Consider the following 27363-nt stretch of genomic DNA (forward strand, 5'->3'; position numbering starts at 1 on the left):
AGGAGAAGCTATCCTGTCTGCCTTCTGCCTCCTGGTGGTGGCCGGCAATCCTTGGTGTTCCTTGTCTTATAGACGCATCACTCCAGTCTCCACCTCCATCTTCACATGGCCATCTTCCCTGTGTCTTTGTGTGTTAAATCTCCCTCTCCTTTCCAGGGACATCAGTCATTGGATTTAGGGCTCACCCTAAATGCAAGATGATCTCATTTGAGATCTTTACTTAATTACATCTTCAAAGACCCTATTTCCAAAAAAAGGTCACATTTATAGGTACAAGGGGTTAGGACTTGGACATATCTTTTTGTACAAATAAAAGCCACTACAGGGGCTTCCCTGGTGGCGCAGTGGTTGAGAATCTGCCTGCTAATGCAGGGGACGTGGGTTTGAGCCCTGGTCTGGGAGGATCCCACATGCCGCGGAGCAACCGGGCCCGTGAGCCACGACTACTGAGCCTGTGCATCTGGAGCCTGTGCTCCGCAACAAGAGAGGCCGCGATAGTGAGAGGCCCGTGCACCGCGATGAAGGGTGGCCCCCGCTTGCCGCAACTAGAGAAAGCCCTCGCACAGAAACGAAGACCCAACACAGCCAAAAATAAATTAATTCATTAATTAATTAAAAAAAAACAAAGAGCAGATCTTCCTATTCTGAAGCTGACTGATCCCAAAATTAAATTATCCCATAATTTAAAAAAAAAAAAAAAAGGCCACTACAGGACTTCCCTGGCAGTCCAATGGTTAAGACCCTGCACTTCCATTGCAGGGGGCACGGGTTCGATCCCTTGTTGGGGAGCTAAGATCCCACATGCTGCACGGTGCAGCCAAAAAAGATAAATTAAAAAAAGAAAAAAAAAAAAGCACCACTACAGCTCCTAAGTCCTTCTGAAATGACTCTCATAGTCTTTGATATTTTTCTTGCTTTTTCTATGACATGATGTTCCAGGTTCATCTTGTATAGTTCTCCAGACCTGGAATTAGTCATTTCTCCAGGAATCTCTGGTTCCCTTCAGTGGAAAATGGTATTGACAGATCACAATATAGGTGCCAAGAATGTATTTAATTTTATAATCAGTAAAAACAATTTTCTCTAAATAGCAAAAAACTGGCTACATCTATCATGAGTCATCAAAATGGTCTCTGATCTACTAATATGTCTAGAACTTCTAAGGATCTGCTCTAGAAAAATAATGCAAGACATATTAGATGTTCTTTGTAGGATTACTCATAAAAGCAAAAACTTCAAATAGCATAAACAATTATCAGGGATACTGTTAAATGATTTACGGTATAGCCCCCCTTACTGAAATATTATGTAACCATAACAATGATGACAAGAAAGACGTGACAGAAACAGGAGAAATGCTAATACTGTGATGTTAAAAACAACAAAAGGATATGAATGTAAATTAAGTTAATTACAGCATATGAAACTATGTTCATGAAAAAGGATTGAAATGCTCCAAATTGCTGATATGATTATTTGAGGGTGATGGGATTAAGAGTCATTGATTGTATAGTTTCTTTTTTTTTGGTACCATGCCTATTTTACTTTTAAAATACTATATTTATACGTGTATATGTCTTTCTCTTTCTGCACACACACAAAATAGTTAAATAGTATTTCTTCATCCAAGAACTCTGGGACCCCTGCCTTGGAGGTCCTCACAGATATTATCAACCTGCCCGGGAAGTTCTGAGACTAAATGGGTTGCTGTCTCTGGCTCCAAGGCCAAACCTTTACAGGTCATTCCCTGTGTGACTCAGTGTGACCATGTCCCTAAGCAGAGCACACTACTGCATCCGCCTCTGGCTGGCTTAACCTCAACTGTGAAGTTTTGGGGGGGACCCTTCCCATTTGGCCTCTTGTATTCTTGCTCTGGCTCACAGGTGCTCCAAGCTATACTGTCTGAACTGTCAGTCACGACTGCCTTTCCTATGATCTAGGCATGTAGAAATAATAAACTCCAAAAGGGAGGAACAATAGAACCTTCCCCAGTTATTTTCTTTCTCTTGGCCTTAGGTGAACTCCAGACCGAATGTGGAAAGGAACTTCTAATCCCACATCTAAGGCTGAATGGAAAATTCTTCTGGGTCTTCCTTCTGCTAATGGGAGCTCCAGCAGAGACATCACCCTTTCCTGCTTCCCGGTTCCTGAACGTCAGCATCCAAACAATGGTTATTTGTTTCTGCAGATTGAGAATGCTCCATAAATTTCAGGAGACACATAAAAGCCCAAAGGATTTTCAATGAGCCTGGTAACACTCCTGAGAATGGAATCACTGGTTGTGACTCATCACCAGTAAGGCTGGGGCCTACCACCACTACGATTGTAACTGCTTTTAGCACGTGGGAGACAGGGCTACTGACCTATTTTCAAGAGGACACGTCATGCTCTTTGAGTAGCTTACACAGCTCTGGGGAGGAGACCAGTCATACTTTCTTGCCCAGTCTCCTTTTAACAAGGTTCTTCTGCAAGGGGGCTGCCTGGGCCGTCCCCTGGCTGGACCTCGAGTTTTCCCCTGTGGGAGACCAGCTGTTCTGCCCAAGGTTGTGTGTGGCCTCGTTGGGGCCCATACTGTTACCCACTGAGCTAAGTGGCCCAGGCGGTTCAGGAAAAGGAGGAGGTGGTGCAAGGGCAGCCCGGGCAGCTCACCTGCTGCGTGGTGGCCAAGCAGTACTCTGCAGTGCTCAGGATGCTGCAGATGAGGCAGAGCTCCTCCAGGGTGAACTTGGCCACTTCTGAGCCCTCCTTTTCCTTGAGGAGGCTGCTGATGGTCAACCCACCGCCGCTGCTTGTGGTTCTGAGGAAAAGGCATAGGGACTAGTCAGGCCAGGACTCCTCATTTGCTTCCTGACCCGGAAACTGCACGTCGTAAGACAAAGAAACGGGGGAAGGAGAGGCTGGACGTGGCCCAAACAAATCCACACACAATGAGGACCTTCCCGAGTGACCTGACCTTGACTGTCATTTGTTTAAATTCTCTGACCATCAGAAATAGGAAGAGACGATCCCAACAGCGAGCCAGTCATCAGTCATATTAAGTACGATGACTCTGGTCTGCTGAGCGGCCTCTCTGCTTAGCTTGGAATTTCCTGATCTCTGGAGCTCATTCAGAGTCACGTGTAGCGCGAAAGCTGGTTCCCCAACTGTTTCTCTCAGTTAAGAAAATTCTGCATGGGAGCTTGTCTTTGTGCTTGTGGAGGCGTTCAAAAGTGAATGTTAAGACATGGTTCCTGGCCAAAGGCCTGACTGCCTCAAGAAACAAAAAAGCATGTCATCTCTTCCTACTGATCTGATCATGTGATCACAAAAAATAAAAAAGCAGTTTTTAAAATAACTTCCTGCAGTTATGAATAAAATTTCAACTGTGAGAGTCTATTTTTTAAGAAGACAGAATTCAATGATATTTACCTTAAAAATAAGAGAAATTTTTCCTTTAAAACACACACACACACACAGACACCCTAAATTTCCCAGTCTTATTGGTAATCAAAGATTTGAAAACATCTTAATTTCTAGTACTTATAAGGGTGTGAGGACACTGGCTGTCTCTTCCACTACGGGTTAGGAGCATTAAATTGTACAACTTTTTTGGAGGTATATTTCAGGAGCTTAAAAAAATGTTCAGACTCTTTGACCCAGTAGTTCTACTTCTGTTCAAGGATGCTCTTCTGAATGTTATTTAAAATACCAAAATAGTGAACCCAACATAAATGGTCAATTAAGAGACTGATCAATAAGAAATCTCAGAAGTTAGCTGGGTCTTCTGTATGTGGGAACATCATAGCATCATTAAAAGTGTCTTGATGGGGCTTCCCTGGTGGTGCAGTGGTTAAGAACCCGCCTGCCAATGCAGGAGACACAGGTTCGAGCCCTGATCCGGGAAGATCCCACATGCCGCGGAGCGACTAAGCCCGTGTGCCACAACTACTGAGCCTGTGCTCTAGAGCCCGTGAGCCACAACTACTGAGCCCGTGTGCCACAACTACTGAAGCCTGCATGACACAACTACTGAAGCCCGTGCGCCTAGAGCCCGTGCTTCGCAACAAGAGAAGCCACCGCAATGAGAAGCCCGCGCACCACAATGAAGAGCAGCCTCCCCTCGCCGCAACTAGAGAAAAGCCCACGCACAGCAACAAAGACCCAGTGCAGCCATACATACATACATACATACATACATAAATAAATAAATTTGGAAAAAAAAAAGTGTCTTGATGAATATTTTTACTGTGCTGACTGTTCTCTGTTCTTCTCTTCCCTTTTCACCACTTGGGAGACTGACCTCTGCAGACTTACCACCCAGGCTCCCCAGCCCTCTGGCCTCCTGTTGGTTTCAGCCAACAGCAGAGGTTGTAGGAAGTCGGAGAGGTTGAGGAGAGAGGAGTCAGAGTAACAACTAGCCCTCCTGCTCCCTCTGCTTCAGTGTGGTCCTGGCAGTGACCGTGGCCCCTGTGACTACAGTTTCTGTTGGGCAGCCCTTTGTCCACAGCCCTAGCTCTCAAGTGAGTTTTAAAGTAGTAACAATTACCCACTAGAGTTTGGATGCTTCAGAATCCTCCGTTGGTTCCTTTCACCTGCCCCCATTTCTGTGAACAGTGGCTTTAGTAATAATATCCCAGCTGAGTACCATTTGTTTCCTGCTGTGACACTGACTAATACACATGGCAAAATGCTCGCAGCATGACAAAGCAGCAGGGTATAAAACTATAAGCACTACAGTCCAGTCCCGTTAAACAAATAAACAGAAGCATGCAGTCACACACATTACATATATAAAGAAAGAACAGAAAAATGTGTACTGAAAAGTTAAACCTGTTTTCTCTGGGTGGTGAGTTTTATCTTCATCTTTGTGCTTTTCTGTGTTTTACAAACTTGCAGTATTTTGAACATCAGGATAAAAGTTATCAAAAATTTTAAAATAGTGTTTATCATATTCAAAGAAATTCTCATTTGTAAAACATGTCTGTTACTTCAAATCTCTTGTAGAGCGAAGGGATTTTATTTTTCTTTCCTCCCAATTATGTAAAACTCCTATATATGACACATTTTAGTGACAGTGACAGAAACTAAATTCCAAACTTGAATTTAGCTATGCGGATGACTTGTAATTACTGGGTTCTGAAGCATTGCTTCAGATCATATTCTATTACAATAGAAATTGCTATATAACCAAAATATCTCTAAAACTCTAGTTGAACAATCCATTTATTTCAAGTAATAAGCTATATAACAATATTTTAATGCCCCAGAATAACAGAGTGAAGTCGCTATAATGAGGAGCTGTGCTATGCAACCACCTTTCCCCAAATCCCACCACATCTTTAAACATTAGACTCAACCCAGGAAAGCAAGATACACACACCATAAGAGAGACTTTGGCCTGAATGAAACTGCCCTTGCTGTTCAAAAGTCATTGCTACCACCACCCCACTTCTTTTGCCAAGTACCTATCACTGAATCCATGTAAACTAAGCACATCTATAATGGGACTGATTCCCCTGAGTCCACCGTGGCAGGATCTGACCTATGCTAGTGGCCAGCGTGGCAGTACTGATTTTCTCTGGCGGTCCCGATCAGCTGTGGAATCCCATTTGAGAGGAAACAGTCTAAGACCCCTGGGAACTCCATAAGGGTGTTTTCCTCCCTGATACTCTTGGCAGTTTAGTGAACAGCTTCAGGGTGGATTTCCTTAAAGATTTCCATACTTAGGTATATTCAGAATCTCGCTTCTCCGGTCGGATCAGGAAGAACAGGACTCACTTGGGCAGGTTGCCAGAGAGGATTTTCCAGGCGTACTCTCGGAGGTACTTCTGGAAAATAGTGGTCAGGGCGATCATCGGCTCCCCGGTACTGAGCTGCGAGCACTGCACCATGCACTTCTTGTAGTAGACAAAGAGGTCGGCACAGCTGGGGAGCACGGCGCCCCCCTCGTCCGTGTTGGGCTTAGGGGGCCCCTGGGCTTTGAAATCGGCCACAAACCGATCTATCAGCTCCCCAAGGTTTCTGGGAGGAAGAAAACATGAAACGTTATTTTATTTCAAGAAAGAGAAAACAAACGTGCTTGACTGCCACGAGGCGATCACTCTTCATGCTTTTTACATTTAAAATTGGACCCGTTTCAGTAAGTCGGACAGAGAAAGACAAATATTAGATGATATCACTTATATGTGGAATCTAGAAAACAATACAAATGAATCTATTTACAAAACAGAAACAGACTCGCAAAAATAGAAAACAAATGGTTACCAAAGGGGTAAGGGGGGGGGGATAAATTAGGAGTATGGGATTAACAGATACACACTACCATATATGAAACAGATAAGCAACAAGGATTTACTGTGTAACATGGGGAACAATATTCAATATCTTGTAATAACCTATAATGGAAAATAATCTGAAAAAAATAACTGAATCGCTTTGCTATATACCGGAAACTAACACAATACTGTAAATCAACTGTACCTCAATAGAAAATAAATAATTAACTTAAAACATTTTAAAAAACTGGACCCATTTTTATCAATATCATCATTAACTACCACCACCACTCCTACAATAACAGCAGTGATAAAATTTGGCATTTGTGTGCTGTTTTATACTTTTCAAGGCACTTCATGATCACATTTGACCCCAAACCCCTGGGAGAAAGACAAGGTGTTATTGGACCCTCTAAGAGATGAAAAAAATAAGGCCCAGAAAGTTTGTCACACGATTTAGTGGCAGAGCTGAGCCTAGAATCTACCGCTTAAGTGTGTGCACTGGTCTTACTACCATATTAGTACCAGCTCCCCTTTCCACAAATGAAAACCCTAAATAATGACAGTGTTCATTTTCTGAACACTTATGGTGTACCAGGCACCATGTCAGCTCTTTATAAGAGTCTTTATAAGTGAACTTCACTTAATCTTCACAATAACCTTATGACGCAGGGACCAAAACTATCCTCCTTTTCAAAAAGCAAGGTGCAGAAAATTAAAGGACCTTGTCCAAAGTCATACAGCCAGAGAGTGGAGGAGCCAGGATTAAAAACCAAGCAGCCTGGCTCTAAACCTCATGCTTTTACCCACTCTACCCTACTACCTCCTCAAACACAAAAAGGTTATGATGTCAGCAAATATTTAGATATCATTAACCTAAAGGTACCCAGCAGGCAGACAACTAAACAAAGAGAAACTGTAAAGAAACAGTCTAATGCTTTCTTTCTCCTTTAATGCAGTTTCTTCTTAACAACTTCCAAAATCAAAGGTGTAAGAAATCTTGGGAGGAGAGAAAATACTGAGCAGCTCCAGGCTAGCCCCAGGTCATGGTGGTGATGATGGTTGCAACTTTCTCCCATTTCCCATTCAAACATCACTGAATTTGCCTCAGTCACGCTGAGTCATCACTGTTCACATCCAGCAGGGCTATATTAATTGGTCCCTGCACAGTTGTGCTCTATGAAAAATGGGGGAGGGAAGGGCGTTCCCACCCCTCTTAACATTTTGCATCTTTTTAGTTGCTATCTAAGGCTACAGGAATCCAGCTGTGCTTTTTTTTTTTTTTTGTATTTATATAACAGTCAAGAAGAAAAAGACAAGAACCACATGCAGTATTAATGAGTAGGAACAGGAGAAAATTGACATTTTACTCAAGAGCTTTTGTTATTGAAAGTTTATTACATCCAGATATAGCCACTGTGCCCTCAAAGAACTTCAGGCCTAGGACAGTCCATTGTGATGGTGGTGATGGTTAGCAAGCAGAGAAGGAGCGAGTTGGTTGACCTTGGAAAGCTCCAGGGTGACCACCCTCCTTCCTCACACCCTCCTCTTGTCTCACCTTTCCATTTAGTTTCCCACGTCTCCTCCACAGCGACCCCATGCTCCAGCCAGACTCCTCTCAGCTGCCCCTCTGCGCCATCTCTATCCCCGACTCTGTGCATCTGCCTGGATGCGTCCCCGGGTGGCTCTCCCGTCACCACCTGCCCACTCACCCTCCCAGCTCAGCTCAGGGGGCACCTAGATAACTCCTACTCACGCCCATCCTCTATCTCAGTTGCAACTTCTGTCATCTGTAACACACTGACGACTATCTTATTTTTTTTTAATACTTTATTATACAGTGTGAGGATGTCAGCTATTCAGGAAACATGCTGACCTTCTCCCATCCTGGGCCCGTGGTGGGCCATGCTCATCAGGAATGGCTGTGTCTTTCTCACTGATCTCCAGGGCAATTTCAGAAGCCTTCCTGAGACAGCACTGTAGCCAGCCACTTCTTATAAGCTGAAGTTGGCAGAGAAGGTGAAAGCTGCTCGCTTTATAGTGGTAGAATCTTCTTCTCTGTGTCACATATGTTATCGTGAGTCTCTTGAGAGCAGGGATAATGTCTGTGTTACTTCTGCTCCCCCGAGGCCCAGCCCTCCAGCTTCTGTGTGAAGCTAAGCTCCCAGTTACGTTGGTGCCCAATACGTACTCGGCGGATCAACCTCCACGTTTTGTTCCTAAGGGATGGGAGTGGAAGGGTCGGGGCTGGTGCACTGGAGGAGAGCACGGAACAGCAGGGGAGGGTCCCTCTCGAGTCTTCCCATGAGAGACTCTAACCTCCGAGTCCACAGTGCCAACCAAAACGGGGGCGAGAGCTCCAAGGCATTTTTGCCTGAACCACTCCTCTAATGCCGCTGGAAGCTGAAGCCAGGATACTTCCTCACCTACCTCCTATTTCGGAGCCAAGCTGATGAGTAAGACTGTAAATTAATTGTGATCATAGAACAGAGACAAAATTTCCCCTTTAAAAAAAAAAAAACTAGCTCTTTCGCCTCCTCGCTTCCAAGATGACCAAGAAAAGAAGGAACAATGGTCGTGCCAAAAAGGGCCGCGGCCACGTGCAGCCTATTCGCTGTACCAACTGTGCCCGATGCGGGCCCAAGGATGAGGCCATTAAGAAGTTCGTCATTCGGAACATCGTAGAGGCCGCAGCCATCAGGGATATTTCCGAAGCGAGTGTTTTCGATGCCTATGTGCTTCCCAAGCTGTATGTGAAACTGCATTACTCCGTGAGTTGTGCCATTCACAGCAAGGTAGTCAGGAGTCGTTCTCGGGAAGCCCGGAAGGACCGAACACCTCCACCCCGATTTAGACCTGCTGGTGCTGCCCCACGACCTCCACCAAAGCCCACGTAAGGAGCTAAGTCCTTAAAGACTAAAGAAATACTGTTCCCTGGAAAGACAATAAAGTGGAAATTATACTTTAAAAAACAAAACAAAACTAAACTAAAGATCTTCCATATTCTGCAGAATGTCTCTTGGGTTACTGTTGACATTGTTCTCTGGTGTGAACGAGAAACAGACCAGAGTTACCCACCCCTCGCCCCTTCCATCTCGCGCTCTGCATCGGCCTGCTTCCATGCCACACGGGACACTAGACAACGAGGAATCAAACAGCTTCACAGAAGAGAAGAGGACAAGTCACCCGGATGGGAACGGGTAAAGTTCATGAGTTTGCAAAGAGGATGCAATCCAATCAAATATGGATGGAGCACTTAGTATGCACAAGGCGCTGTGGGCAGCAAGTATAAGATATAAATGAGTTCAACAACAAAAAAAGCAAAGGTTACCATTTCTTCCAGGCACCAAACACTACCCTGAGTTTCGGCAAGATCTTACAGGAAGGACCACTGGAGAAAGGAACACGGGGCATGCTGACCTGTTGAATGGAATCACAGGGATGCACCTTTTATACCCTAAAGCCATTACAATCAAGTAAGAGTTTAAAAAGGGTCAAGTCCTGATTACAGTGCTGCGGGGGGTAAAGATAGCACCTGTCCATTAGAGGCTGTGACCTATCGGGAAAGATGGGACCTTCATGCTTATGATCTTCAGATCTCAAGATGGCAACAAAATGCTAGTTTTGCAGTACAGACAATATGACCAATTTGTTTTAGACAAAGGAAATAACAGAGGAAACTAGAGAGGAAATTCCACAGCAGATTCAGGCAAGAGAATAAAGGCCTGGAGTCAGAAGTAAGTACAGAATACGGTGTGAGGGGGAGAGGACGGGAAGAAGGAGAGGGGTTGGCTGAGGTAGAAGACACAGACTGAGAAAAGTCTGACCTGCAGTTAGGGTCATACACACCTCTGAATTCCCACAGCAAACTGTTCATACCTTTACCCCTCAATGCTGTGTTCCAGAAACTTTTTTTGGTCTCTCTCTCACACTAGGCTATATGCCTATAAACTAGGCACTGCACTGGCTACATTATAAACGCAATCTCACTTAATCCTCACAACAGCCCTGAGCAGAAGGCATTAGTATCCCTGTTTTATAAATGAAGAAACTGAGGCTGAGAAAAATAAGATAACTTGCCCTAGGTCACAGAATTTCTCAGAGCTGGAATTCGAACTGGGGCCTGTCTGACTCCAAAGCCAAGCTCTATCCACTATCCGATGCTTTGATTTCAAAACTCTAAAGCGCTATACAGATACATGGTATTACGATTATTGCTGTGATTCACTTTCTCTGCAGCTTAAGGAAATGTGTCATGGATGCAGATGGTGTCTTTTATCCTCTTCCCTGTAGGTTGAGCTTTTAACTCAAGAACTGTAGAAGCATTTTGCGGGTGCCATGTGAAATACTGCTGGGAGTTCCACTGACACATGAAACGACCTAGGAATAAAGACTATTGCAGAGCGGTGGCAGCAGAGGGGAAGATTAAAACACGGAGAGAAGGAAAACCACACTGCACACCAAGCTTAGGTATGGAGGACCAAGGCCATTTCTTCTGGTGGGTCTGCAGCTGACATTCACAGAAATAGTATTCTAACTGGAAAGTACAGGAGTGATGGCTCTGGGGGAGGAAGATGGTAGTCAGAAACAGTGGACAAGGAGGTAAGTACGGGCAAAGCGGCTTAAGACCCCCCCAGGAAATTAGAGAACTTGTTCATCCAAGGATGCGCCGACTAACTTGCACCCCTACCCATTCCCTTTGGTTGGGGCAGAGGACTTGGCTCTGATGTGGCCAGTAGGGAGCCAAGCTCTGGCTTGAGCACACCTGGGAGATGGGTTCCACACAGGTCAATGGAGCAGGTAAATACATGGAGGATCCTGGGAACCAAGCTTCTCACTGCTGTAGAAGGTAGTTACAGACATGGAACAGGGGACGCCCCAATAAACCCTGAGGTTAGGTTAGAATTGGAGTTATTGGCATAGACTCACAGGTTTTAATATATAAATAGGTATAAAAGTAGATAGATATGTAGATATACACATACATATATTTCTTAGGTCTCTTAGCTCAGAGGATCTAGAAGCATGACACTCCAGCAGCAATGAACATATATAATGCACAGACTTAGTTTCTAAATATCATATCCCACCACAGGAACAAGGGATCCTGGAAAAATGGACGACTCCAGGACTGGGTTAGGAAAGTACAAGATGAGCCTGGTATATTTTGTTGGGCCAGAAAGAAAGTACTCAAAAAACGCTAGGGGCATGCAAAAGAATGGAAAACTAGCTGGAAGGGGCCGAAACCAGGACAATTTGAGCATTAAAACAAATAATGATGGATCCTGGAAGAGAAAAAGGACATTAGTGGAAAATCTGGTAAAATCCAAATAAGACCTGGAGTTTAGTGAATAGTACTGTACCAATGTTCACTAGCTGATTTTGATAATAACTGTACTACAGTTATGTAAGATGTGAACACTAAGGGAGCTTGGGAGAGGGAATATGGGAAATCTGCACTATTTTTGAAGTTTTTCTGTAGGTCTAAATTTATTCAAACATAAAGTTAAAATAAAAAAGACAGTAATGACTATAACCCATTGAATAAAATAGGAATCCACAAGTCCCTGCTGATGCAAATAAATGGGGAAAAGAGAAGGCTGTTTCTTAAAACAGAATAAATGTAGAAGAAATGATGGAATTAGAAAAATAATTATTTGGCAACTATCTTAGTAATAAATGATTCAGGCAAGTGCCATTAACGGATGGTAAAATAAGTAAGTGAAAGATGAGAAAAAGGCTATTTATATGGTTTCAAGGTTAATCAACACTTATTAATTACTTATTAATTAATACAGAAACCTGGCCAATACCATCTAAACCAAGTAGTAAAACTGAGCAGCACAAGTTGCGGGACACAGTGATGCTGTGTGTCTCCTGACAAGAGTTACTGAGAAGAACATGGCACCGCTTCTGTATGAATCATAAATCATGAGCCAGCATCAGTCAGCACCAGACTGAGGAACATCCCGCAAAGTAACTGGCCTACACGCATCAAAAATTTCCAAGTCATGGGGCTTCCCTGGTGGCGCAGTGGTTAAGAATCCACCTGCCAATGCAGGGCACACGGGTTCGAGCCCTGGTCCGGGAAGATCCCACGTGCCGCGGAGCAACTAAGCCCGTGCGCCACAACTACTGAGCCTGCGCTCTGGAGCCCGTGAGCCACAACTACTGAGCCCGCATGCCTAGAGCCCGTGCTCCGCCAAGGAGAAGCCCGTGCACCGCAACGAAGAGTAGCCCCCGCTCGCTGCAACTGGAGAAAGCCCGCGCGCAGCAACGAAGACCCAACGCAGCCAAAAATAAAATAAAATAATTAATTAATTAATTTTAAAAAATTTCCAAGTCACGAAAGATAAAGAAAGAATAAATTATTCTTCTGGACTGAACCAAAGAGACATGACAAATAAATGTAACCTGTGATCCCGGAATGGATTTGAGATCTATAAAAACCAGGATTGGGGCAAATGGGGAAAAGGAATGGGGTCTATGGATTTAATGGGAGTGCTGCATCAATGTTACCTTCCTGATTTTGATGGTTTGTACTATGGTTACATAGACTGTGTCCTTATTTACAGGAAACACACGTTGAAATATTAAGGAGTAATGGGGCATCTTGCCTGCAATTTGAGAATTTGAATCTCTCAGGAAAAACAACATATAGGTGCATATATCTGTGAGTATGTGTGTGTCTGTCAGTGTGTGTGTCAGAGGCGGGAGAGACAGCTGTTAATTGAGGAACCTGGGTGAAGGTACACAGGAGCTCTATGTACGATTCTTGGAACTCTTCTGAAAGTTTGAAATTAATTCAAAACAAACAACAAGCAACATTAGTTTATAGAGAGACTCTAGGCTTCACCCAGCTAGAAGGGGTGGTGGGCTCTATTTCAACGAAAGCTATGACAAGGAACTCAGGAGAATGGGCAGAAATGGAGTCCCTAATAATTTCTTGGACTGAGAATGTCACTGAATGGAGTGAAGCAAGTGCCTATGGAGAGAAATCTCTCCTGCAAGTCAGCCAAAGAAAACGCCTACATCCCCAAGAGTAGAAGAGACACTACTAACTTCCTCCTTGGACACCGACAAAAACTGAGAAAGCTGCTCAAAGCACAAAAGGACAGCTCAGCCCAGCCAGCTAAGAGGTGGCCAAGGGACATCCCCACTCCTCCTCCCTGGGCACCGGCGCCGCAGTCCTCCTACCAAGACTGGGCTTTGGGCTGGGGCAGGTGCTGCCAGGACTCTCCCCGGGCAGGTGGGAGGCAGGGGAGATGGAAGAGTGGACCCCATGCCAGGCCCACAGAGAGCTGGCAGCACCAAGCGGGCCACCCAACCACCTGAGAGTCCAGAACAAGATCACCAGAAGGGCAGGGCAGGCACAGTTCCCGAGTGCTGTTTACTTGTGCCGAGTGACAACATGTCATGTCATTTATTCCTCACCGCTAATCCTGTGAGGGGGACATTATTCACTTGACCGTAGAGAGCACAAAATAAACTCGGAGAGGTTAGGGCCATGCTCAAGGCCCCAGGCTGGTGAGTGCAGAGCGCGGACTCAAGTCCAGGTCTGTCTGGCACCCAGGCCCACGCTCTTTCCATTACCCTGGGTTGGGTCTCGGTCAACGGGGAACTTGTGAATGGTCTCAGATTTTCCTCCCTTGCAGCTTTTTGAGTCAGAACTACAACAAGAGTAGTAATTTGTCCCAAATCAGTCCCCACCTGAGTTCCTTCCCCAGTCTTAGGATTCTCTGACTTAAGGGAGGACGAACTTTGTAGAACCCCTTGAAATTGTACTCAAAATAGTGTGTGGGTTTATGTGGATTTTTTTTGGCAAGAGGACCTGTGGTTTTCATCGGGTTCTCAGAGGGATCTATGACTCAAAAAAGGTTAATAACCTGCTGCTTTAGGGATTATTTTGTCTGATGCTCTCCTTTAACAGATGAGGAAATGGATTTCTTGAACTCTATTTTCTACTTCAAGCTTTTGCTGTTTATTCTGGAGCGACAACAGCACAGCCTACGCAGTTCTCCTACGAGAAGCTTCCGCTACTGCACTAGTGCTGTGGAAACATCCCAGCGAGGCCAGACGGCAGGATGAGGGGCCAGCACTGCATTTTTCATACAGAAATGGAGAGTCCCTAAGGAAGGGAGGGCTGGCTCTCCGCCCAAAGTCTCATGAACAATGAGTGTGCTTTATACGAATCAAGGCCACGAGAAGAGAGTAGATCCCAGAATTACACCAGATAATTCAGAAAACTGACTTTTTAGACCAGATAAGTTTTGAGAAAGTACATGGTTATCTCAGATGTGCACTTTAAACCCTGGACCCAATAGCTTTTAAGCCTTTTAAAAGATAAGAATTTGGATTGATAAGAGAAGAGAGGGCTTTGTCCCAACATAGTCATACGGGTGGGCTGCTCCAAGACCTGTTCATCTAACAGGCAAATAGCTGCTCCTTTTCCTGCCCCGTAAGGGTGTCTTATTAATATCCTGAGAGAAGACTTTGTGAATGCAGAAGAAAGGGTGTTTTCAAAGGACTAAATGGCAATAGTAACTACTGCCCTTCTGCATGCCTGCAGACATAAGCCCAATAGATGGAGAGCAGGAGGAAAACTGGGGTTTTACAGGGCAAAAAACGTCAAGGCAACTTGTTCTGTGTGAGGTGGGGGGCAGTGAGGAGATTGCTGTTGTTAACATAGAAGCTCTTTTACGAAGTTAATTTTCTGGGGTTTTAATATGAAGCATTTTGTAATCAGGGAAGAAAAGAATAGAAGCAATCTATTGATATAAAATCAAAGAGCTGAATAACAATAATGTTCCATTTAAGACACAAATAGCCACTTGAAATGTTCTCTTAAGCTTATGGTTTACCCTTGAAACATACTTGGAAGCAAGAATGTGCTAAAATGAAAGAAGCATTTAAAAAAAAAAAAAAAAAAAAAAAAGGACTGGACTTCAGCACCTAAATGCTTTCCCCGAGAACTCCCCTCAAGAACTTTCTCACAGCTGCTGTTCTCCCTGTGTGAGCCACTGTCTGGTCCTCCTACGCGTGTGTTCTTTAGGCTACGGGCCTTTCCTCAGAGTCTGGACCAGCCTGTCTCTGGTCAGTTCAGCCTGTTCCAGAAACTGGGCCTTTCCAAAATGTGCCTTCCAGCATGCAAGGGCCTTCCACAGTTGCTCTGGCTGTGGGCAGAGATTCAGGGATGAAGAGGGATCTCTGTCCTTCCCATGAACAATGGGTACTGGAACATGACCATACTCTTCTGGCTGTGAGGGAACCTGGCTGCAGTGGGCTGCTTTGTGAACACTTTCTGGAGCCCCTCTGTAAAAAGCATGTATGTTAAATGGATGATAATTCATCAAAGAAAATATAACACATCAGCCCAAACAGGAACAAACAAACAAACCAACAAGTGGGGGAGAAGAGGAAGCTCTTCCTTATAGTAGAACCCTAATGAGTAAATACAGAAGAAATGACAGAAACAGACGATCAACGTTTGGCAAACACTACAGTAATCATTGTTTCAGGCAGGAATCGTCGAGGGATGTGAAAAATGAGTGGGCAAAGTATGATGAGACATGGGATATTTACATAGTTCCCAAGTATCCCCCCGCAAGATACTTATGAATTACAGAGTAAAAAATAGTAGCTTCACAGGGAGAAAGCTGGCAGACACCACTTTAGCAAGTGGTCAAGGTCAACCTCAGCAATAACAGGACAAATCCAGGTGAGATGCCTCCTGGCATCACGCACTGGGCTCTGAGAAGGACACAATGTCACCTCTGTGGTATTCTTGCCCAAAATGCATAACTTTGATTTAATCAAGAGGAAACATCACAAACAGAAATTGAGGGCTTTGGACAAAATAGCTGGTCAAACACTCTTTAAAAGTGTCAAGGTCATGAAAGACAAAGAAAAGACTGAGGAATTATTCCAGCTTAACGGAGCCTAAAGAGACCTGACAACTAAATGCATGATTGGATCTTGGACCGGAGAAAGGACATTCGTGGGAGAACGGTATCTTCCTGTTTTGATAACTGCGGTTATGTAAACTGCTAACATTTCTTTGGGCGAAGGGTATATGAGAGCTTTTTAAAACCTTTTGGTAAGTCTAGGGGCTTCCCTGGTGGCGCAGTGGTTGAGAGTCTGCCTGCTAATGCAGGGGACACGGGTTCGAGCCCTGGTCTGGGAGGATCACACATGCCGCGGAGCAACTAGGCCCGTGAGCCACAACTACTGAGCCTGCGCGTCTGGAGCCTGTGCTCCGCAACAAGAGAGGCCGCGATAGTGAGAGGCCCACGCATCGCGATGAAGAGTGGCCCCCGCTCGCCACAACTAGAGAAAGCCCTCGCACAGAAACGAAGACCCAACATAGCCAAAAATAAATAAGAGCCTACTTAATAAATAATAATAAATAAATTAAAAAAAAAACCTTTTGGTAAGTCTAAATGACTTCACAGTGAAAAGTTAAAACAAATTATACTTGAAAACATATACATTAGAGATGAGGCTTTCTTTCTCCACTTTCCAGCACCTGACATCGTAAAGCCTCACGGGCTGACATACAGAGTGGGATACGGGCTCAGCGCCCACCTGGGAAGTAGGTGCTGGGACCTGTTTGGAACATTGTTAGAGTCAAACTCAGGCTTCTGAGATTTATGGACACAATACATGATAACACTCAAAAGGCCGAAAAACATCCTTAACAGGTTTCCAGGGAGGGTAACGGGTGCCCCAAGTCCCTCCTTCAACCTCTAGAAGGAGCTGTGCCCTTGTGAGGCCCCAGCCCTGACCCGAGGAGCGAGAAATGCAGAAGGCAGCAAAATGTTCATCACTCACTTGTCCTGGGACTCGATATACACGTAGAGATGAGGCTCAAAACACTTGGAAACAATGCCGTGAAATGGATTGTCTGGGGCTTTAGGCTTCTTTGGCTGTAAAGGGAAAAAAAAAAGAAAAGAAGAAAAGAAAAAAGAAACCCTATACTTGAGTCATCTTTGCAAACTTTCAAGCAGTTTCAAAGAAAACATCCCTTCAAAGTTCACTCCCAACTTACAGATAAGAAGCACTCAGCGTAACTAGACTGCAACTATGTCCTGTATTATGAGTCATGCCAGTTTGTGAACAATAAGCCAGCTTTGTTGGCATCATTTACGTGCTCCGTGCGGTGAAAGATTTATTGCTACTTTGATAACACATGCGTTTTCAATTTGGAAGCTCTTCATCATCTGACTGATGTTTTCAGAATGTAAATTCTAGCTAATAACAGCACCACAGAGCTGTGCAGTGCTTTGGAACATATAAAGTGCTTTCACACCATCCAGTTTTAAAAGCCTCCATTTACTGCTTGTTATTATGAGCCAAGCACTTTGGTACGAAATATCTCATCTATTCCTCAAAACAATCCTCAATATAGGAATTATTACTACTATTTTACACCTAAAGAAAGGGAGGCTCAGAGGGTGTTAGCAGCCCGCCTCAAGGCACATGGTGAAGTTTCCTGTCTCCTAAACCAGAACTCTTTCTAGTAGATCACTGCTGTCTTGCGGTGCTTCCTAAGACTGTTGAATTTCACCAACAAATATAAGAAAAAAAGAAAAGTAGGGGGTCAACACAGGGTTGCTAACTTTTTATTTTGCTACTTTCTACTCTAACCACAAGTTCCTAAAAGAAAGAGTATTTTATACCCAAACATCTTATAAGAGAAAATAGCTGCATAAAAGCCATCCTTCCCAAGAAAAGACAGTTAGTTGGTGACCTTATACCAGATAGAAAGACAAAGAGATAGACAGACAGACAGGCTGGCTGTTTTGTCTTTATTTTTTGCCTTGCACCAGCTAAAACCTGGATCCGTACTGGTCCCCGACTGAAACTGGGAAACCACAGATAAAAAGGTCATCTGGGCAGGCAAGCATTTAAAAACTATTATTTGCTACTTAAATTCCCTTTCAAAACATCTAAAAAATAAACAAGGATCTTCCTACATATTTCTTTCTGTTCCTAAAAAAAAAGCCAATTCTATCTATTTCTGTTTGTTGGGATCTGAAAATAGATAGAGGTCCTTGAGCCTTTGCTGGGCTTGATAGAAGAGTACAAGCTGGATATAAACTGGCATGCACAGCACACCTGCTGAATGGCTTGTATCTTTTAATAAAAAGAGGAAAAGCTAAGCCCCCTAATGACAGACAGAAATGATTACCTTCTTCTAGTAATTAAAGACAAATAAAACGTTGTAATGGTTAAAAGCATCTGTAAAAACTGGTAATGATCACCAAAAATTAAATGTCAACTGTAGCTATATCCCATTTAATTTCATATTTAACTCTTCCCTTTTCACCTTCTAAGAGTTCCATGTCTTTAATTTTTTTTTTGCAGGATTTGAAGAAACTCTGGTCCTTCCTAAGAATAACTACAGTCTGGGTTATTTTCTCTTATCATCCAGAAGCCACTGCCAAAGTCAGGCCTTAGGCTGAGACTGTAAGAGACTCTCATTGAGTTTAAACTGACTGGATTCAAAGTCCCACTTCATTTCGTAGATGCCTTAGGAGTTTTTCCACATTTCCATTAGTTTAAAATGAGGGATCCATGATGTAGTATGATGGTTGTGAAGTTATGGTCCTTATCTATTTGTTCTACGTTTTCCAAGTCAGTTACCTTTTTAAAAAAATTATTCTATACTTTTCAATAAGATGATCAGATAAATGAATAGACAAATGTGATTTAATCTGAATAACTTCTGTAGGATTAGATATCCTGATTTTAGAACTGGAAAATATGGCCACTATAGCCAGATATCTTTTCATTAATTAAAATAAAATCTTCATAAATATTATAATTATTCCCTTTAGTTATATTTTCTTCCCTTGACAAAAATATTCACACATCTGTAGGATAGCTTCTGGAAATTATAAATGGGAGTTTATATAATATAGAATGTTGTCATGTTTTAAATCAACATGTGTATTTTGTACTTGGCTTTATTTACCTACTAATTTATGTGTACTTTTCCAACTATTGACAATGTTTCAATTTATCACTCTTGAATCACATTATAAAATTTAAATAAGTCTGTAAATGAGATAATAGTATTGTATTAATGTTAAGTTTTCTGATTTTGAAGTGTAGTAATTTAAGTGAAAATTCTTTCTTAAGTGAATATATTTCCTAAAAAGGAAATACATACTGAAATACTCAGAGGCAAAGGGCGTGATACCTATAAACTTACTTGTTCTGAAAGAGAGAGAGGGAGGGAGGGAGAGAAAGAGAGAGAGAGAGAGAGAGGGAGGGGGAGGAAATGGTAAAGTAAATGTAGCAAAATAGTAACAACTGGTGAACCCAAGTGAAAGACAGTTGAGAGTTCCGTGTAATATTCTTAAAACTTTCCCTAAGTTTGACATTATTAAAAAAGAAAAAAAGTTTAAAATAGCAATAAAAAACATGGCAGATAATCCCAGGTACGGTAGTGGCGCATTTTGAGAAACGGCCTATCACCAACACTCCGGATGGCCTGGAGGACCAGACTGTGTGGGGAAACACAGACATCCACGCCTGAGTGAAAACGGGGTTAGAGTCAACGTCCTGGTTTTGATAACGCACTATAGTTATGTTAGCCGTCAGCCCTGGGGCAAGCTGAGAGATGGGTACCCAGGACCTCTCTGTGCAACTTCTTATGAGTCTATAATTATTTCAAAATAAAAAGTTTTCTTTTATTTTAAGTGGTTCAGCAGAGTTAGACTCTGAATGTGAAGAAGTCTTGGGAATATCTTAACCTATTTATTTTGCTTATATTTTCCTTTCTATGTACGCACAGAAGTGATATAGGATAAAAATGTATGGATAAGTCTGAAGAGCTCATTCAGTATAAAACACAGATCCTAATGATTAAGGAAAACGACTACATGATATTCCAACAAACTCGTCCTGATCAGGCTCCCAGAGGCCCCGTGCTGGATGAGGCCCCGCAGAACCCTCTGGATGCGGCCCAGAGAGCCGCACAGCCAGACAGCGCAGGTGGCCCGACCCCCGTCCCCACAGGGGAGCCCGCTCCGCCCGCTAACGGCGCTCCTGGCGGTGAGGACGGCCCTGTCGCCATGGCTCTCTGTTCTCATACAGTGTTTTCAACATGAGTTGGAAGCAAGAGGGGAACAATGGGAGGGATTGCCTGAAGTTTCCTTTTTTCTTTTTTTCCACAGGGCTGCCTCCTGCCTCTGGCTGCCTCATAGCTGTGCTCATATTTAGATGAAATGGGCTGGAATTTCGGCTCATACTGGTGTCTCCCTTTGTACCGTCCAGCTCCCCAAAGGGTTGCTTCTCAGCTTAAAGAATATACTAAGTCATTTAGCAGTAGCACTCAGGCTGGATTTTGGAGTGTGTGAATTCTGTCCAAAAGCTGCAGATGTTTAAGCTATTTCCTCCTGGAGTTTGATGGAATAATAAAAGGTTACTGTTGTCACAGTAAGGAGGTCTGCAGCTGGTCCCATTTCCTTTTATTACTATCCAGTGTAAACAGATTAAATCTAACTGCTCGGATCACCAGAAGGGTACATTTTAAAACCAGAAATTCCTTATTTCTTCTCTCTTCCTTTTATACCCTGAGTACCCTCAGTCCCTGTTCAGATGCCATTTTTTAATCATCAGGAACATGTTGGCAACTGATTGTTCAAACTAAATACCTCTTTTCAAGTTCACGCTCCCTTCTCCGTAGCCTAATTGCAGCGGTGAGCAGGGAGCGGCCCTCACCTTGAGGGCCACCCACCCGTCTGCCAACTGCAGTGATGCAATGGGTTGGGTAACCCAGGACAACTACTGGGGCCTCCCCCCCCACCTCTGGCCGAGCTCACTGCTAGCATCCTGTGGGCTTGCCCCGAGCGCCCCACCTGGCTCCTCATCTTCCTGTGCACCCAACTCCAGAAGCCAGTAAGTGGCTGGGAGGAGGGGGTTCCTGAGCTCCCACATCATCAACCACAAGTGGGACAGGCGCTGGGGAGGTGGTGGGAGGTCGGGGATGGCAGGTGAGGAGTCATTAGTCACTGGCGTGTACGTTTTATTACTAACAAGTAACAGCCCGTGAAGCTGCAGGTGGATCATTTAGTCCCGGGGTTTTCAGTACTTTCTTTTTGAACACACCTGGAACCCCTGATCCAAAAGCAATTTTATCTGGAAGTCCATGAAAAAAGTGACTCAAAACAGAACTGCTGTATTTGGAGGGACTTAGGGCCCTGGCCTCATCCCAACTCCCCACAGTGACATCTGACAGGGCACCAAGGAATACAGCTGGAAAACCACTGGCTCTCTCTATACACGGAGGAACGAGGGAAGTCTAGAGAGAGTAAAAACCTACCTAAGGTCATGCAGGCAGCTAATGGCAAACCAGAGTCTGGCATCTTCCCCATCACGTGACTCTTCTTTACCCCGTGTACCTGTGTTCTGTGTCCTTAGAACGAGCAGGTCTTTGTCTTTAAGATAGTAACCTCAAGCTTAAAAGATGAGTAAAAAGTTCCACAAGAAAGAAAAATCATATGTTACCTGGCAAAACTGATTTTGTAGCTAATGGGGGCTATCATAATCCAGTTTAATAATATCCAGAGATGACTAGCGAAAGGGATAACTTTTCACGGCAGCATCTGAGTGTTCAGCTCCACAATTCTGGACATGACAATGGCAGCCACTTGCACTGGGGAGACACGAGGGCCCTGAAAATGTCCCAGCTACACAAGGCCAGCTCAGAGGGTGCAGGTGCCCGAGCGCGGGTGGAGGACACACGAGAAGGATGAGCTCCACACCCAGAGTCTTCTTTCCCATCCCAGTCCTTCCTCCCAAACTGTGAGAGATGCATTTCTTTAGTTAGAAGGAATCTTTTGTTTTCTCCCAGCCTAGCTGATATGATGGCTTTAAATCAATTATGTCTAATCCCATAGATCTCTGGGATACGGCCTCAAGGTATCCCTTCAGTTTTATCCATTCACTTTTATTCACGGGATGCATTCCTATGTCCTCCACTCTTCAGGGAGACATCACCGATGTAATAGAAGGAACGCCAGAAAAGGAATTCTAGTCTCTGACTTCTAGACCTAGCTTCTGGTCTCAGCTCCTCCACTTTCAAACTATGTAACCCTGGGCTAGTCACTTAACCTGCAGCTCCCATATAAAATCCTATAAAAGGAAAGGCAGGCATTGTGAGGATGAAAGGGAATAAAGCGTGGAAAGGACTTTTAAACCATAAAGCACCATGAAAATGTGAGGCATCCATGTTATTATAATTATTTAATCGATGGATCAGACACATTTGATGGCGTCACTTCAGAACTGCTCCTGGAAATTCTGCTCTCTTGGCTCCTGCCAGGATTGTACACCTACCCTCCCCATGCTAGGAATGCAGGGTTAACTGCAAAGTGCGTGGCTACGGGTTTCCCAGAGCTGCTCTTCCCAGTAGGCCTCCCTTTCGGTGATGTCTGGAGCAAAAACAATACCATAAAATAATCCTCTAGCAGCCAAGTGTAGAAAATTAAAAAGAAGGATCACTAATCCAGACAGGAAAAGTCCTGATTTATTGCTCTAAGCTCTCTCATCATAAAATGGCAGTGAAACAAAAACACCATTCTGTGGGATGAAGGGAGAGGAAATTTAGAGTTGGACAGAAAAAGCTGAAGGAAATGAAAGTGCTGGTGTGCTCTGAAAAGTAACTCTCCAAATATGCCATTGGTCACCATGGTGTTTCCAGGCCTCCCCAACGGCTTCCAGACGAAGGTGCTCGGCTTACACTGAGCGGAGACCCCTCCCGGCTGACGGTGCTGCTAACTTCACCCGGGACCTTTCAGCCGCTCATGTCATCACTAGACCAGAGCAGGGGACAATGGAAAGCTAAGCTGACAAGCTTGGGAGATGATGAAGGAGGCAGGGCAGAGTTCTGCTGCCCCACCACATGGGCTAATTAATTAAGCTTGGCCGTGTTGCTAAGGCCGGTGTGCCGTTCGGGAGCCAAGGGGTGGGGCAGGAAGGGCTGCTCTTTCATTCCGGTTTCGAAATGCACTTTCAGATCAAGGCCTTCTACAAAGATCACCAAGGTTGCAATCTCTGAATGTAGTCAACAGCCAAGGGATCATATTTAGAGCAAGCAGACCCATTTTCAGAAACAAACATTAGATAGGTTGCACAGGGAAACGCAAACCAGACTTACTTGCTCTACATCTCCTTTTTCCATCGCCAGTTCCTCCATCTCTGTTGCTGGCTCATCTTCCAGGAAGGGATTGGTGGATGCGGGTGGAGACTCGAGTTTTTTCTGTTGATTAGATGTGAGAAACAGATAGGTATTTTCTGAGCGTAGTCAGTAGCTTTCCCCACTGATCTGCTTTTTCCAAGTCTCTCCAACAGCTACATCATGAAATCCGATCTAATGAGCAAAAACTGAGACAACCTGGACCACATTCTCACCTCCAGGCCTTCACACTGCTTTTTCCTCTTCCTGAAACCTTACTGCCCACCCAAACCCAATCCAAAGCTGCCTAAAATTCTCCGTCATCCTTCAGTCTTCAAGTCAGAAGTCCCCTCTTCTGGGAAGCCTTTCTCACCTGTCAAGTCTGGGTTAGAAGTCCCAGTCACACACTCCCATCCCCCCAGTATGTCCCCTACCCAGGTATTTATTAAAATACCACAACTGCTCATTTATTTGTCTTCTCCCCACTAGCTTCTGTGACAGCAGGAATCATATCTGTCTCGTTTCTATCTCTGGTGTCTGGCATGTCATAGGTCTTCATAAATATGAATGAGTCAAAATGCCAGATGGGTTTGAATTCAAGAACAAACTATAGGACTTCCCTGGTGGTACAGTGGTTAAGAATCTGCCTGCCAATGCAGGGGACATGGGTTCGAGCCCTGGTCTGGGAAGATCCCACATGCCGCGGAGCAACTAAGCCCGTGTGCCACAACTACTGAGCCTGCGCTCTAGAGCCCGTGAGCCTCAACTACTGAAGCCCTCGTGCCTAGAGCCCGTGCTCCGCAACAAGAGAAGCCACCGCAATGAGAAGACTACGCACCGCAACAAAGAGTAGCCCCTGCTCGCCGCAACTAGAGAAAGCCCGTGTGCAGCAACAAAGATCCAACACAGACAAAAATTTTAAAAAATTTAAAAAAAAGAAACTATAGAGCTAATCTTTTGTGTTCTAGATTATAGAGAGAAGTCCCTTCCCAAATAAGTCTCATTACAACAACCACAATAAAATCTTGAGAAAATTACTCCCCAGCTCCTGAATGCGACCATTCTTTCAAAAGATATCATCGAGTGGGACCTCGGGCTAGCGGGAAAGCTGGAGGCAGGAGATGTGGGTTTTTAGCTCCAACGCTGCTGCGCTGGCCAAACCGTCTAGCTTCTCTGAGCCCCGGCGGCCTGATCTGCTGAATGAGGAGGATAGAGTTACAGGACTACTTGAGTGATTAAATGTGATAAAGCATGTGAAACCCTAGGAGAAGCACATGATACATATTACCGATGATGATTCCAGTGTGACAACAGAATCGAGGCAGATCTTTGGAATTTTTTACAAATTCTACCTCAGGATGTTATTTATGCCAGGGAGCTGGGCGTTCTAGCAGAAAGGGAACTAAGTGGACAAACAGGATAAAAGGGATTGGCTGGTGCTGGGGAAGCGGGGAAGGGGAAAGGAATGACTCTCTGGAGACAAGAAGCTGGGTGGAGAGGAGTTTCTAAAAGTACTTATGACATTTGAGCATACATCAGTGGAGCAGCCTGAACTAATCCCTACGCCGAGAGGGAAGGCAGATGGACCACAGTGTGTGAATGACTTTGTCAAGTGCCAGGACATCAGCTGAAGATATTACCAAAAAAGAAAAAAGAAAAAAAAAAAAAAAAAAGAACCAAACAACCAACCCAGAAAAATAAAAAATAAAACTTAAAAACAAAAACCACACCTGTGTCTGGTTTAGGCTTTAAGACAATTCCACTTACACTCATGTAAACTACTTAATTCTTGGCCAAAACACTTGGATGCTGTTATGTAGCTAGACAGAGCCTTGGTGTATGAAGAAAGCCCTGTGATTAATGTATTAGCTCAAGGTAATCAGTGGTAGGACAATGATTTTTGTGGTATCCTCTGGAGAAACAATATGGTCTAAGAACCCAGCAAACATTTCAAACGGATACACTCGGAACTTTGGCTTCTTTGCCTGATATGGAAAAAAAATCCTTATAAATGTAAAGCAATTTACATTCATTTTCAAAATTAGGATATTTTTAGAAATGTTTCTTTGAAAGCCATATTTCTAAGTTTTAGTTGTCTCTGTAAGGGTTGCTGGTGTTTTAGGGTGAGGGTGAGAAAGGGAATCTAAGCTTCAACAACAAGTTAAATTAGTTAGTAGCACTGGATTCCTGATCCCACTGGCTCAGCAGTGGGTTTGGGGACCATACTGAGGAGCTGAATCTCTACGATTCTGAGTCTTTCAGTCCTCTGGAGGCGTAAAGAGCAAGCCAGCAGCTGAAGGGAAAAGCTTTGCTCAAAATCATTCAGCCACAGAAACAGGATATGAATGTTTGAACCAAACGTTCCTCATCTATTGCTAGGTCTACCAGGGTTGATGATAACGTCTCACAATTACATACAGCTGGGCCTCATTTTAAAAACAATGTGTTCCTGGAAATCATGACAAAAAGGGGACATTGGTGAAGTGGACTGAGGGTGTTCCTGGGCGCCATGCTCACCGGTGGAGCATCCAATGGGTAGACGTAAGTCGTAAGAAGGAAACATAAAAGGCAACAGTGAAAAAGCAGAGCAACGTTTCAGGCCGTATAATGTGGGCTACTTGTTGGTGTCACCGGGTCAGGAGATTCCCAAAAGGAAAGGTGTCTTTCCTACTCCCGCAGTCTCTCTCTAGTAACATACTGATGAGATTACCAGGGAGTCAGGGGCACTCAGGAACTTCTTGTTCATTTCAGGCACACACATTCCAACCGGGGACCAAGCTGATACTAGAAAAGGGATTCACTCCTCCATTCACCCACTCGACAAGGGGATGTGCTGGGCACGACGAGGAAAGCAGGGAGCGAGGTGGGTCACCCTCTGCCCTCAGGGAGCTTACAGTCAGGTGGGAGAGACAGACTCTAATCAAATAATCACACAAGCATATGTGATTATTTGCAGGAAAAGCAAAGGTTACGAAAGGATGCAACAGAGGGTCACGGAAAACTTCCCTGAGGAAACGACGTTTGAGCCAGACCTGAAGGATGCTCCACAGTTCAGTGTGGGAGGGGCATGGGATGGCCGGGGCTTTCTGGGCAAAGGGACCAGCACGTGACACCTTCCATTCCGTAGTCATGTGCTGAGCATCTGCTCGGCTCCAGGCACACTCTTAGGCACCGGAGATGCAGCACTGAGCAAGATAAAGAAGGGAGGCACTGCGATGAAAATACAGTGTAGGAACTGGGCTGGGCTGGGGGTGAGGCCGGGGAAGTGCTTCTTCATATGGTGACCCGAGAGGGCCCCTGTGAGGAGTGGCTTTTTGAGCAGAGACTTGAATGAGGAGAAGGAGCCAGTGGGGCAAAGATCTGGAGAAGAGCATTCTCACCAGGGGGATCCCATGCAAAGGCTGGAATGAAAGGAGGAGGGGGTGAGGGGGCGGGGCAGCCGGGACCCAATCACACAGCCTGTCGTGGGCCGTGGGAAAGGTTAGGTTTTCTTCTCAGGGCAACTGGGCAGTCACTGGGGGTTTTAAACAGGGCAGCGTTAGGATCCAGTTTTAGAGTCTGAAGAGGTTGCTGCAGTGTGCCAGGCGGGGCTGATGTGGGAGTGGGCTAAGCTAGAGCTGTGGAGATGGAAAAAAGTGGCCAGACCTGGGGCATCTTTAGGAGAGAGTCAAGAGGACTTGGTGAGAGAGTGGATGTGAGGAGGAAGAAAAGAAAGGAATCGAGAGTCGTGCGCTTTCCGGCCCGAGCAACTGTGTGGCTGGTGCAACCACTGACTGAGGGACGGGGCTGGGTTCGCGCCCAGGCTCTACCACTTGGGTATGTGGCTTAACTTCTCCATGCTTCAGTCCTTCTAGCTGCAACGTGAAGGGATATCAACACCCGCTGCACGGAGCTGTCATGAGAATTAATGAGATAACGCACGCA

General features: G+C 44.6%; 2 protein-coding genes across 2 annotated transcripts in view; one reads left to right on the forward strand and one right to left on the reverse strand.

Annotated features, from left to right (window-relative positions):
* Window positions 1–27363, reverse strand: part of VPS53 (VPS53 subunit of GARP complex) — a 126638-nt gene that overhangs the window by 39629 nt on the left and 59646 nt on the right. Inside the window, exons 12-15 of the mRNA XM_057536008.1 lie at window positions 23422–23523; window positions 17085–17179; window positions 5758–6000; window positions 2650–2797 (exon numbers count right to left, since the gene is read on the reverse strand). Coding sequence (XP_057391991.1) covers window positions 2650–2797; window positions 5758–6000; window positions 17085–17179; window positions 23422–23523 — 588 coding nt within the window. The remainder of the gene's footprint in view (window positions 1–2649; window positions 2798–5757; window positions 6001–17084; window positions 17180–23421; window positions 23524–27363) is intronic.
* Window positions 8785–9235, forward strand: LOC103003885 (40S ribosomal protein S26-like). Its single transcript, XM_028166917.2, has one exon. It carries the CDS (start codon window positions 8804–8806, stop codon window positions 9149–9151), a length of 348 nt encoding a protein of 115 aa, XP_028022718.2. The 5' UTR covers window positions 8785–8803; the 3' UTR covers window positions 9152–9235.

The sequence above is a fragment of the Balaenoptera acutorostrata genome, chromosome 20 (assembly GCF_949987535.1).
Source record: "Balaenoptera acutorostrata chromosome 20, mBalAcu1.1, whole genome shotgun sequence".
Lineage (NCBI taxonomy): Eukaryota > Metazoa > Chordata > Mammalia > Artiodactyla > Balaenopteridae > Balaenoptera > Balaenoptera acutorostrata.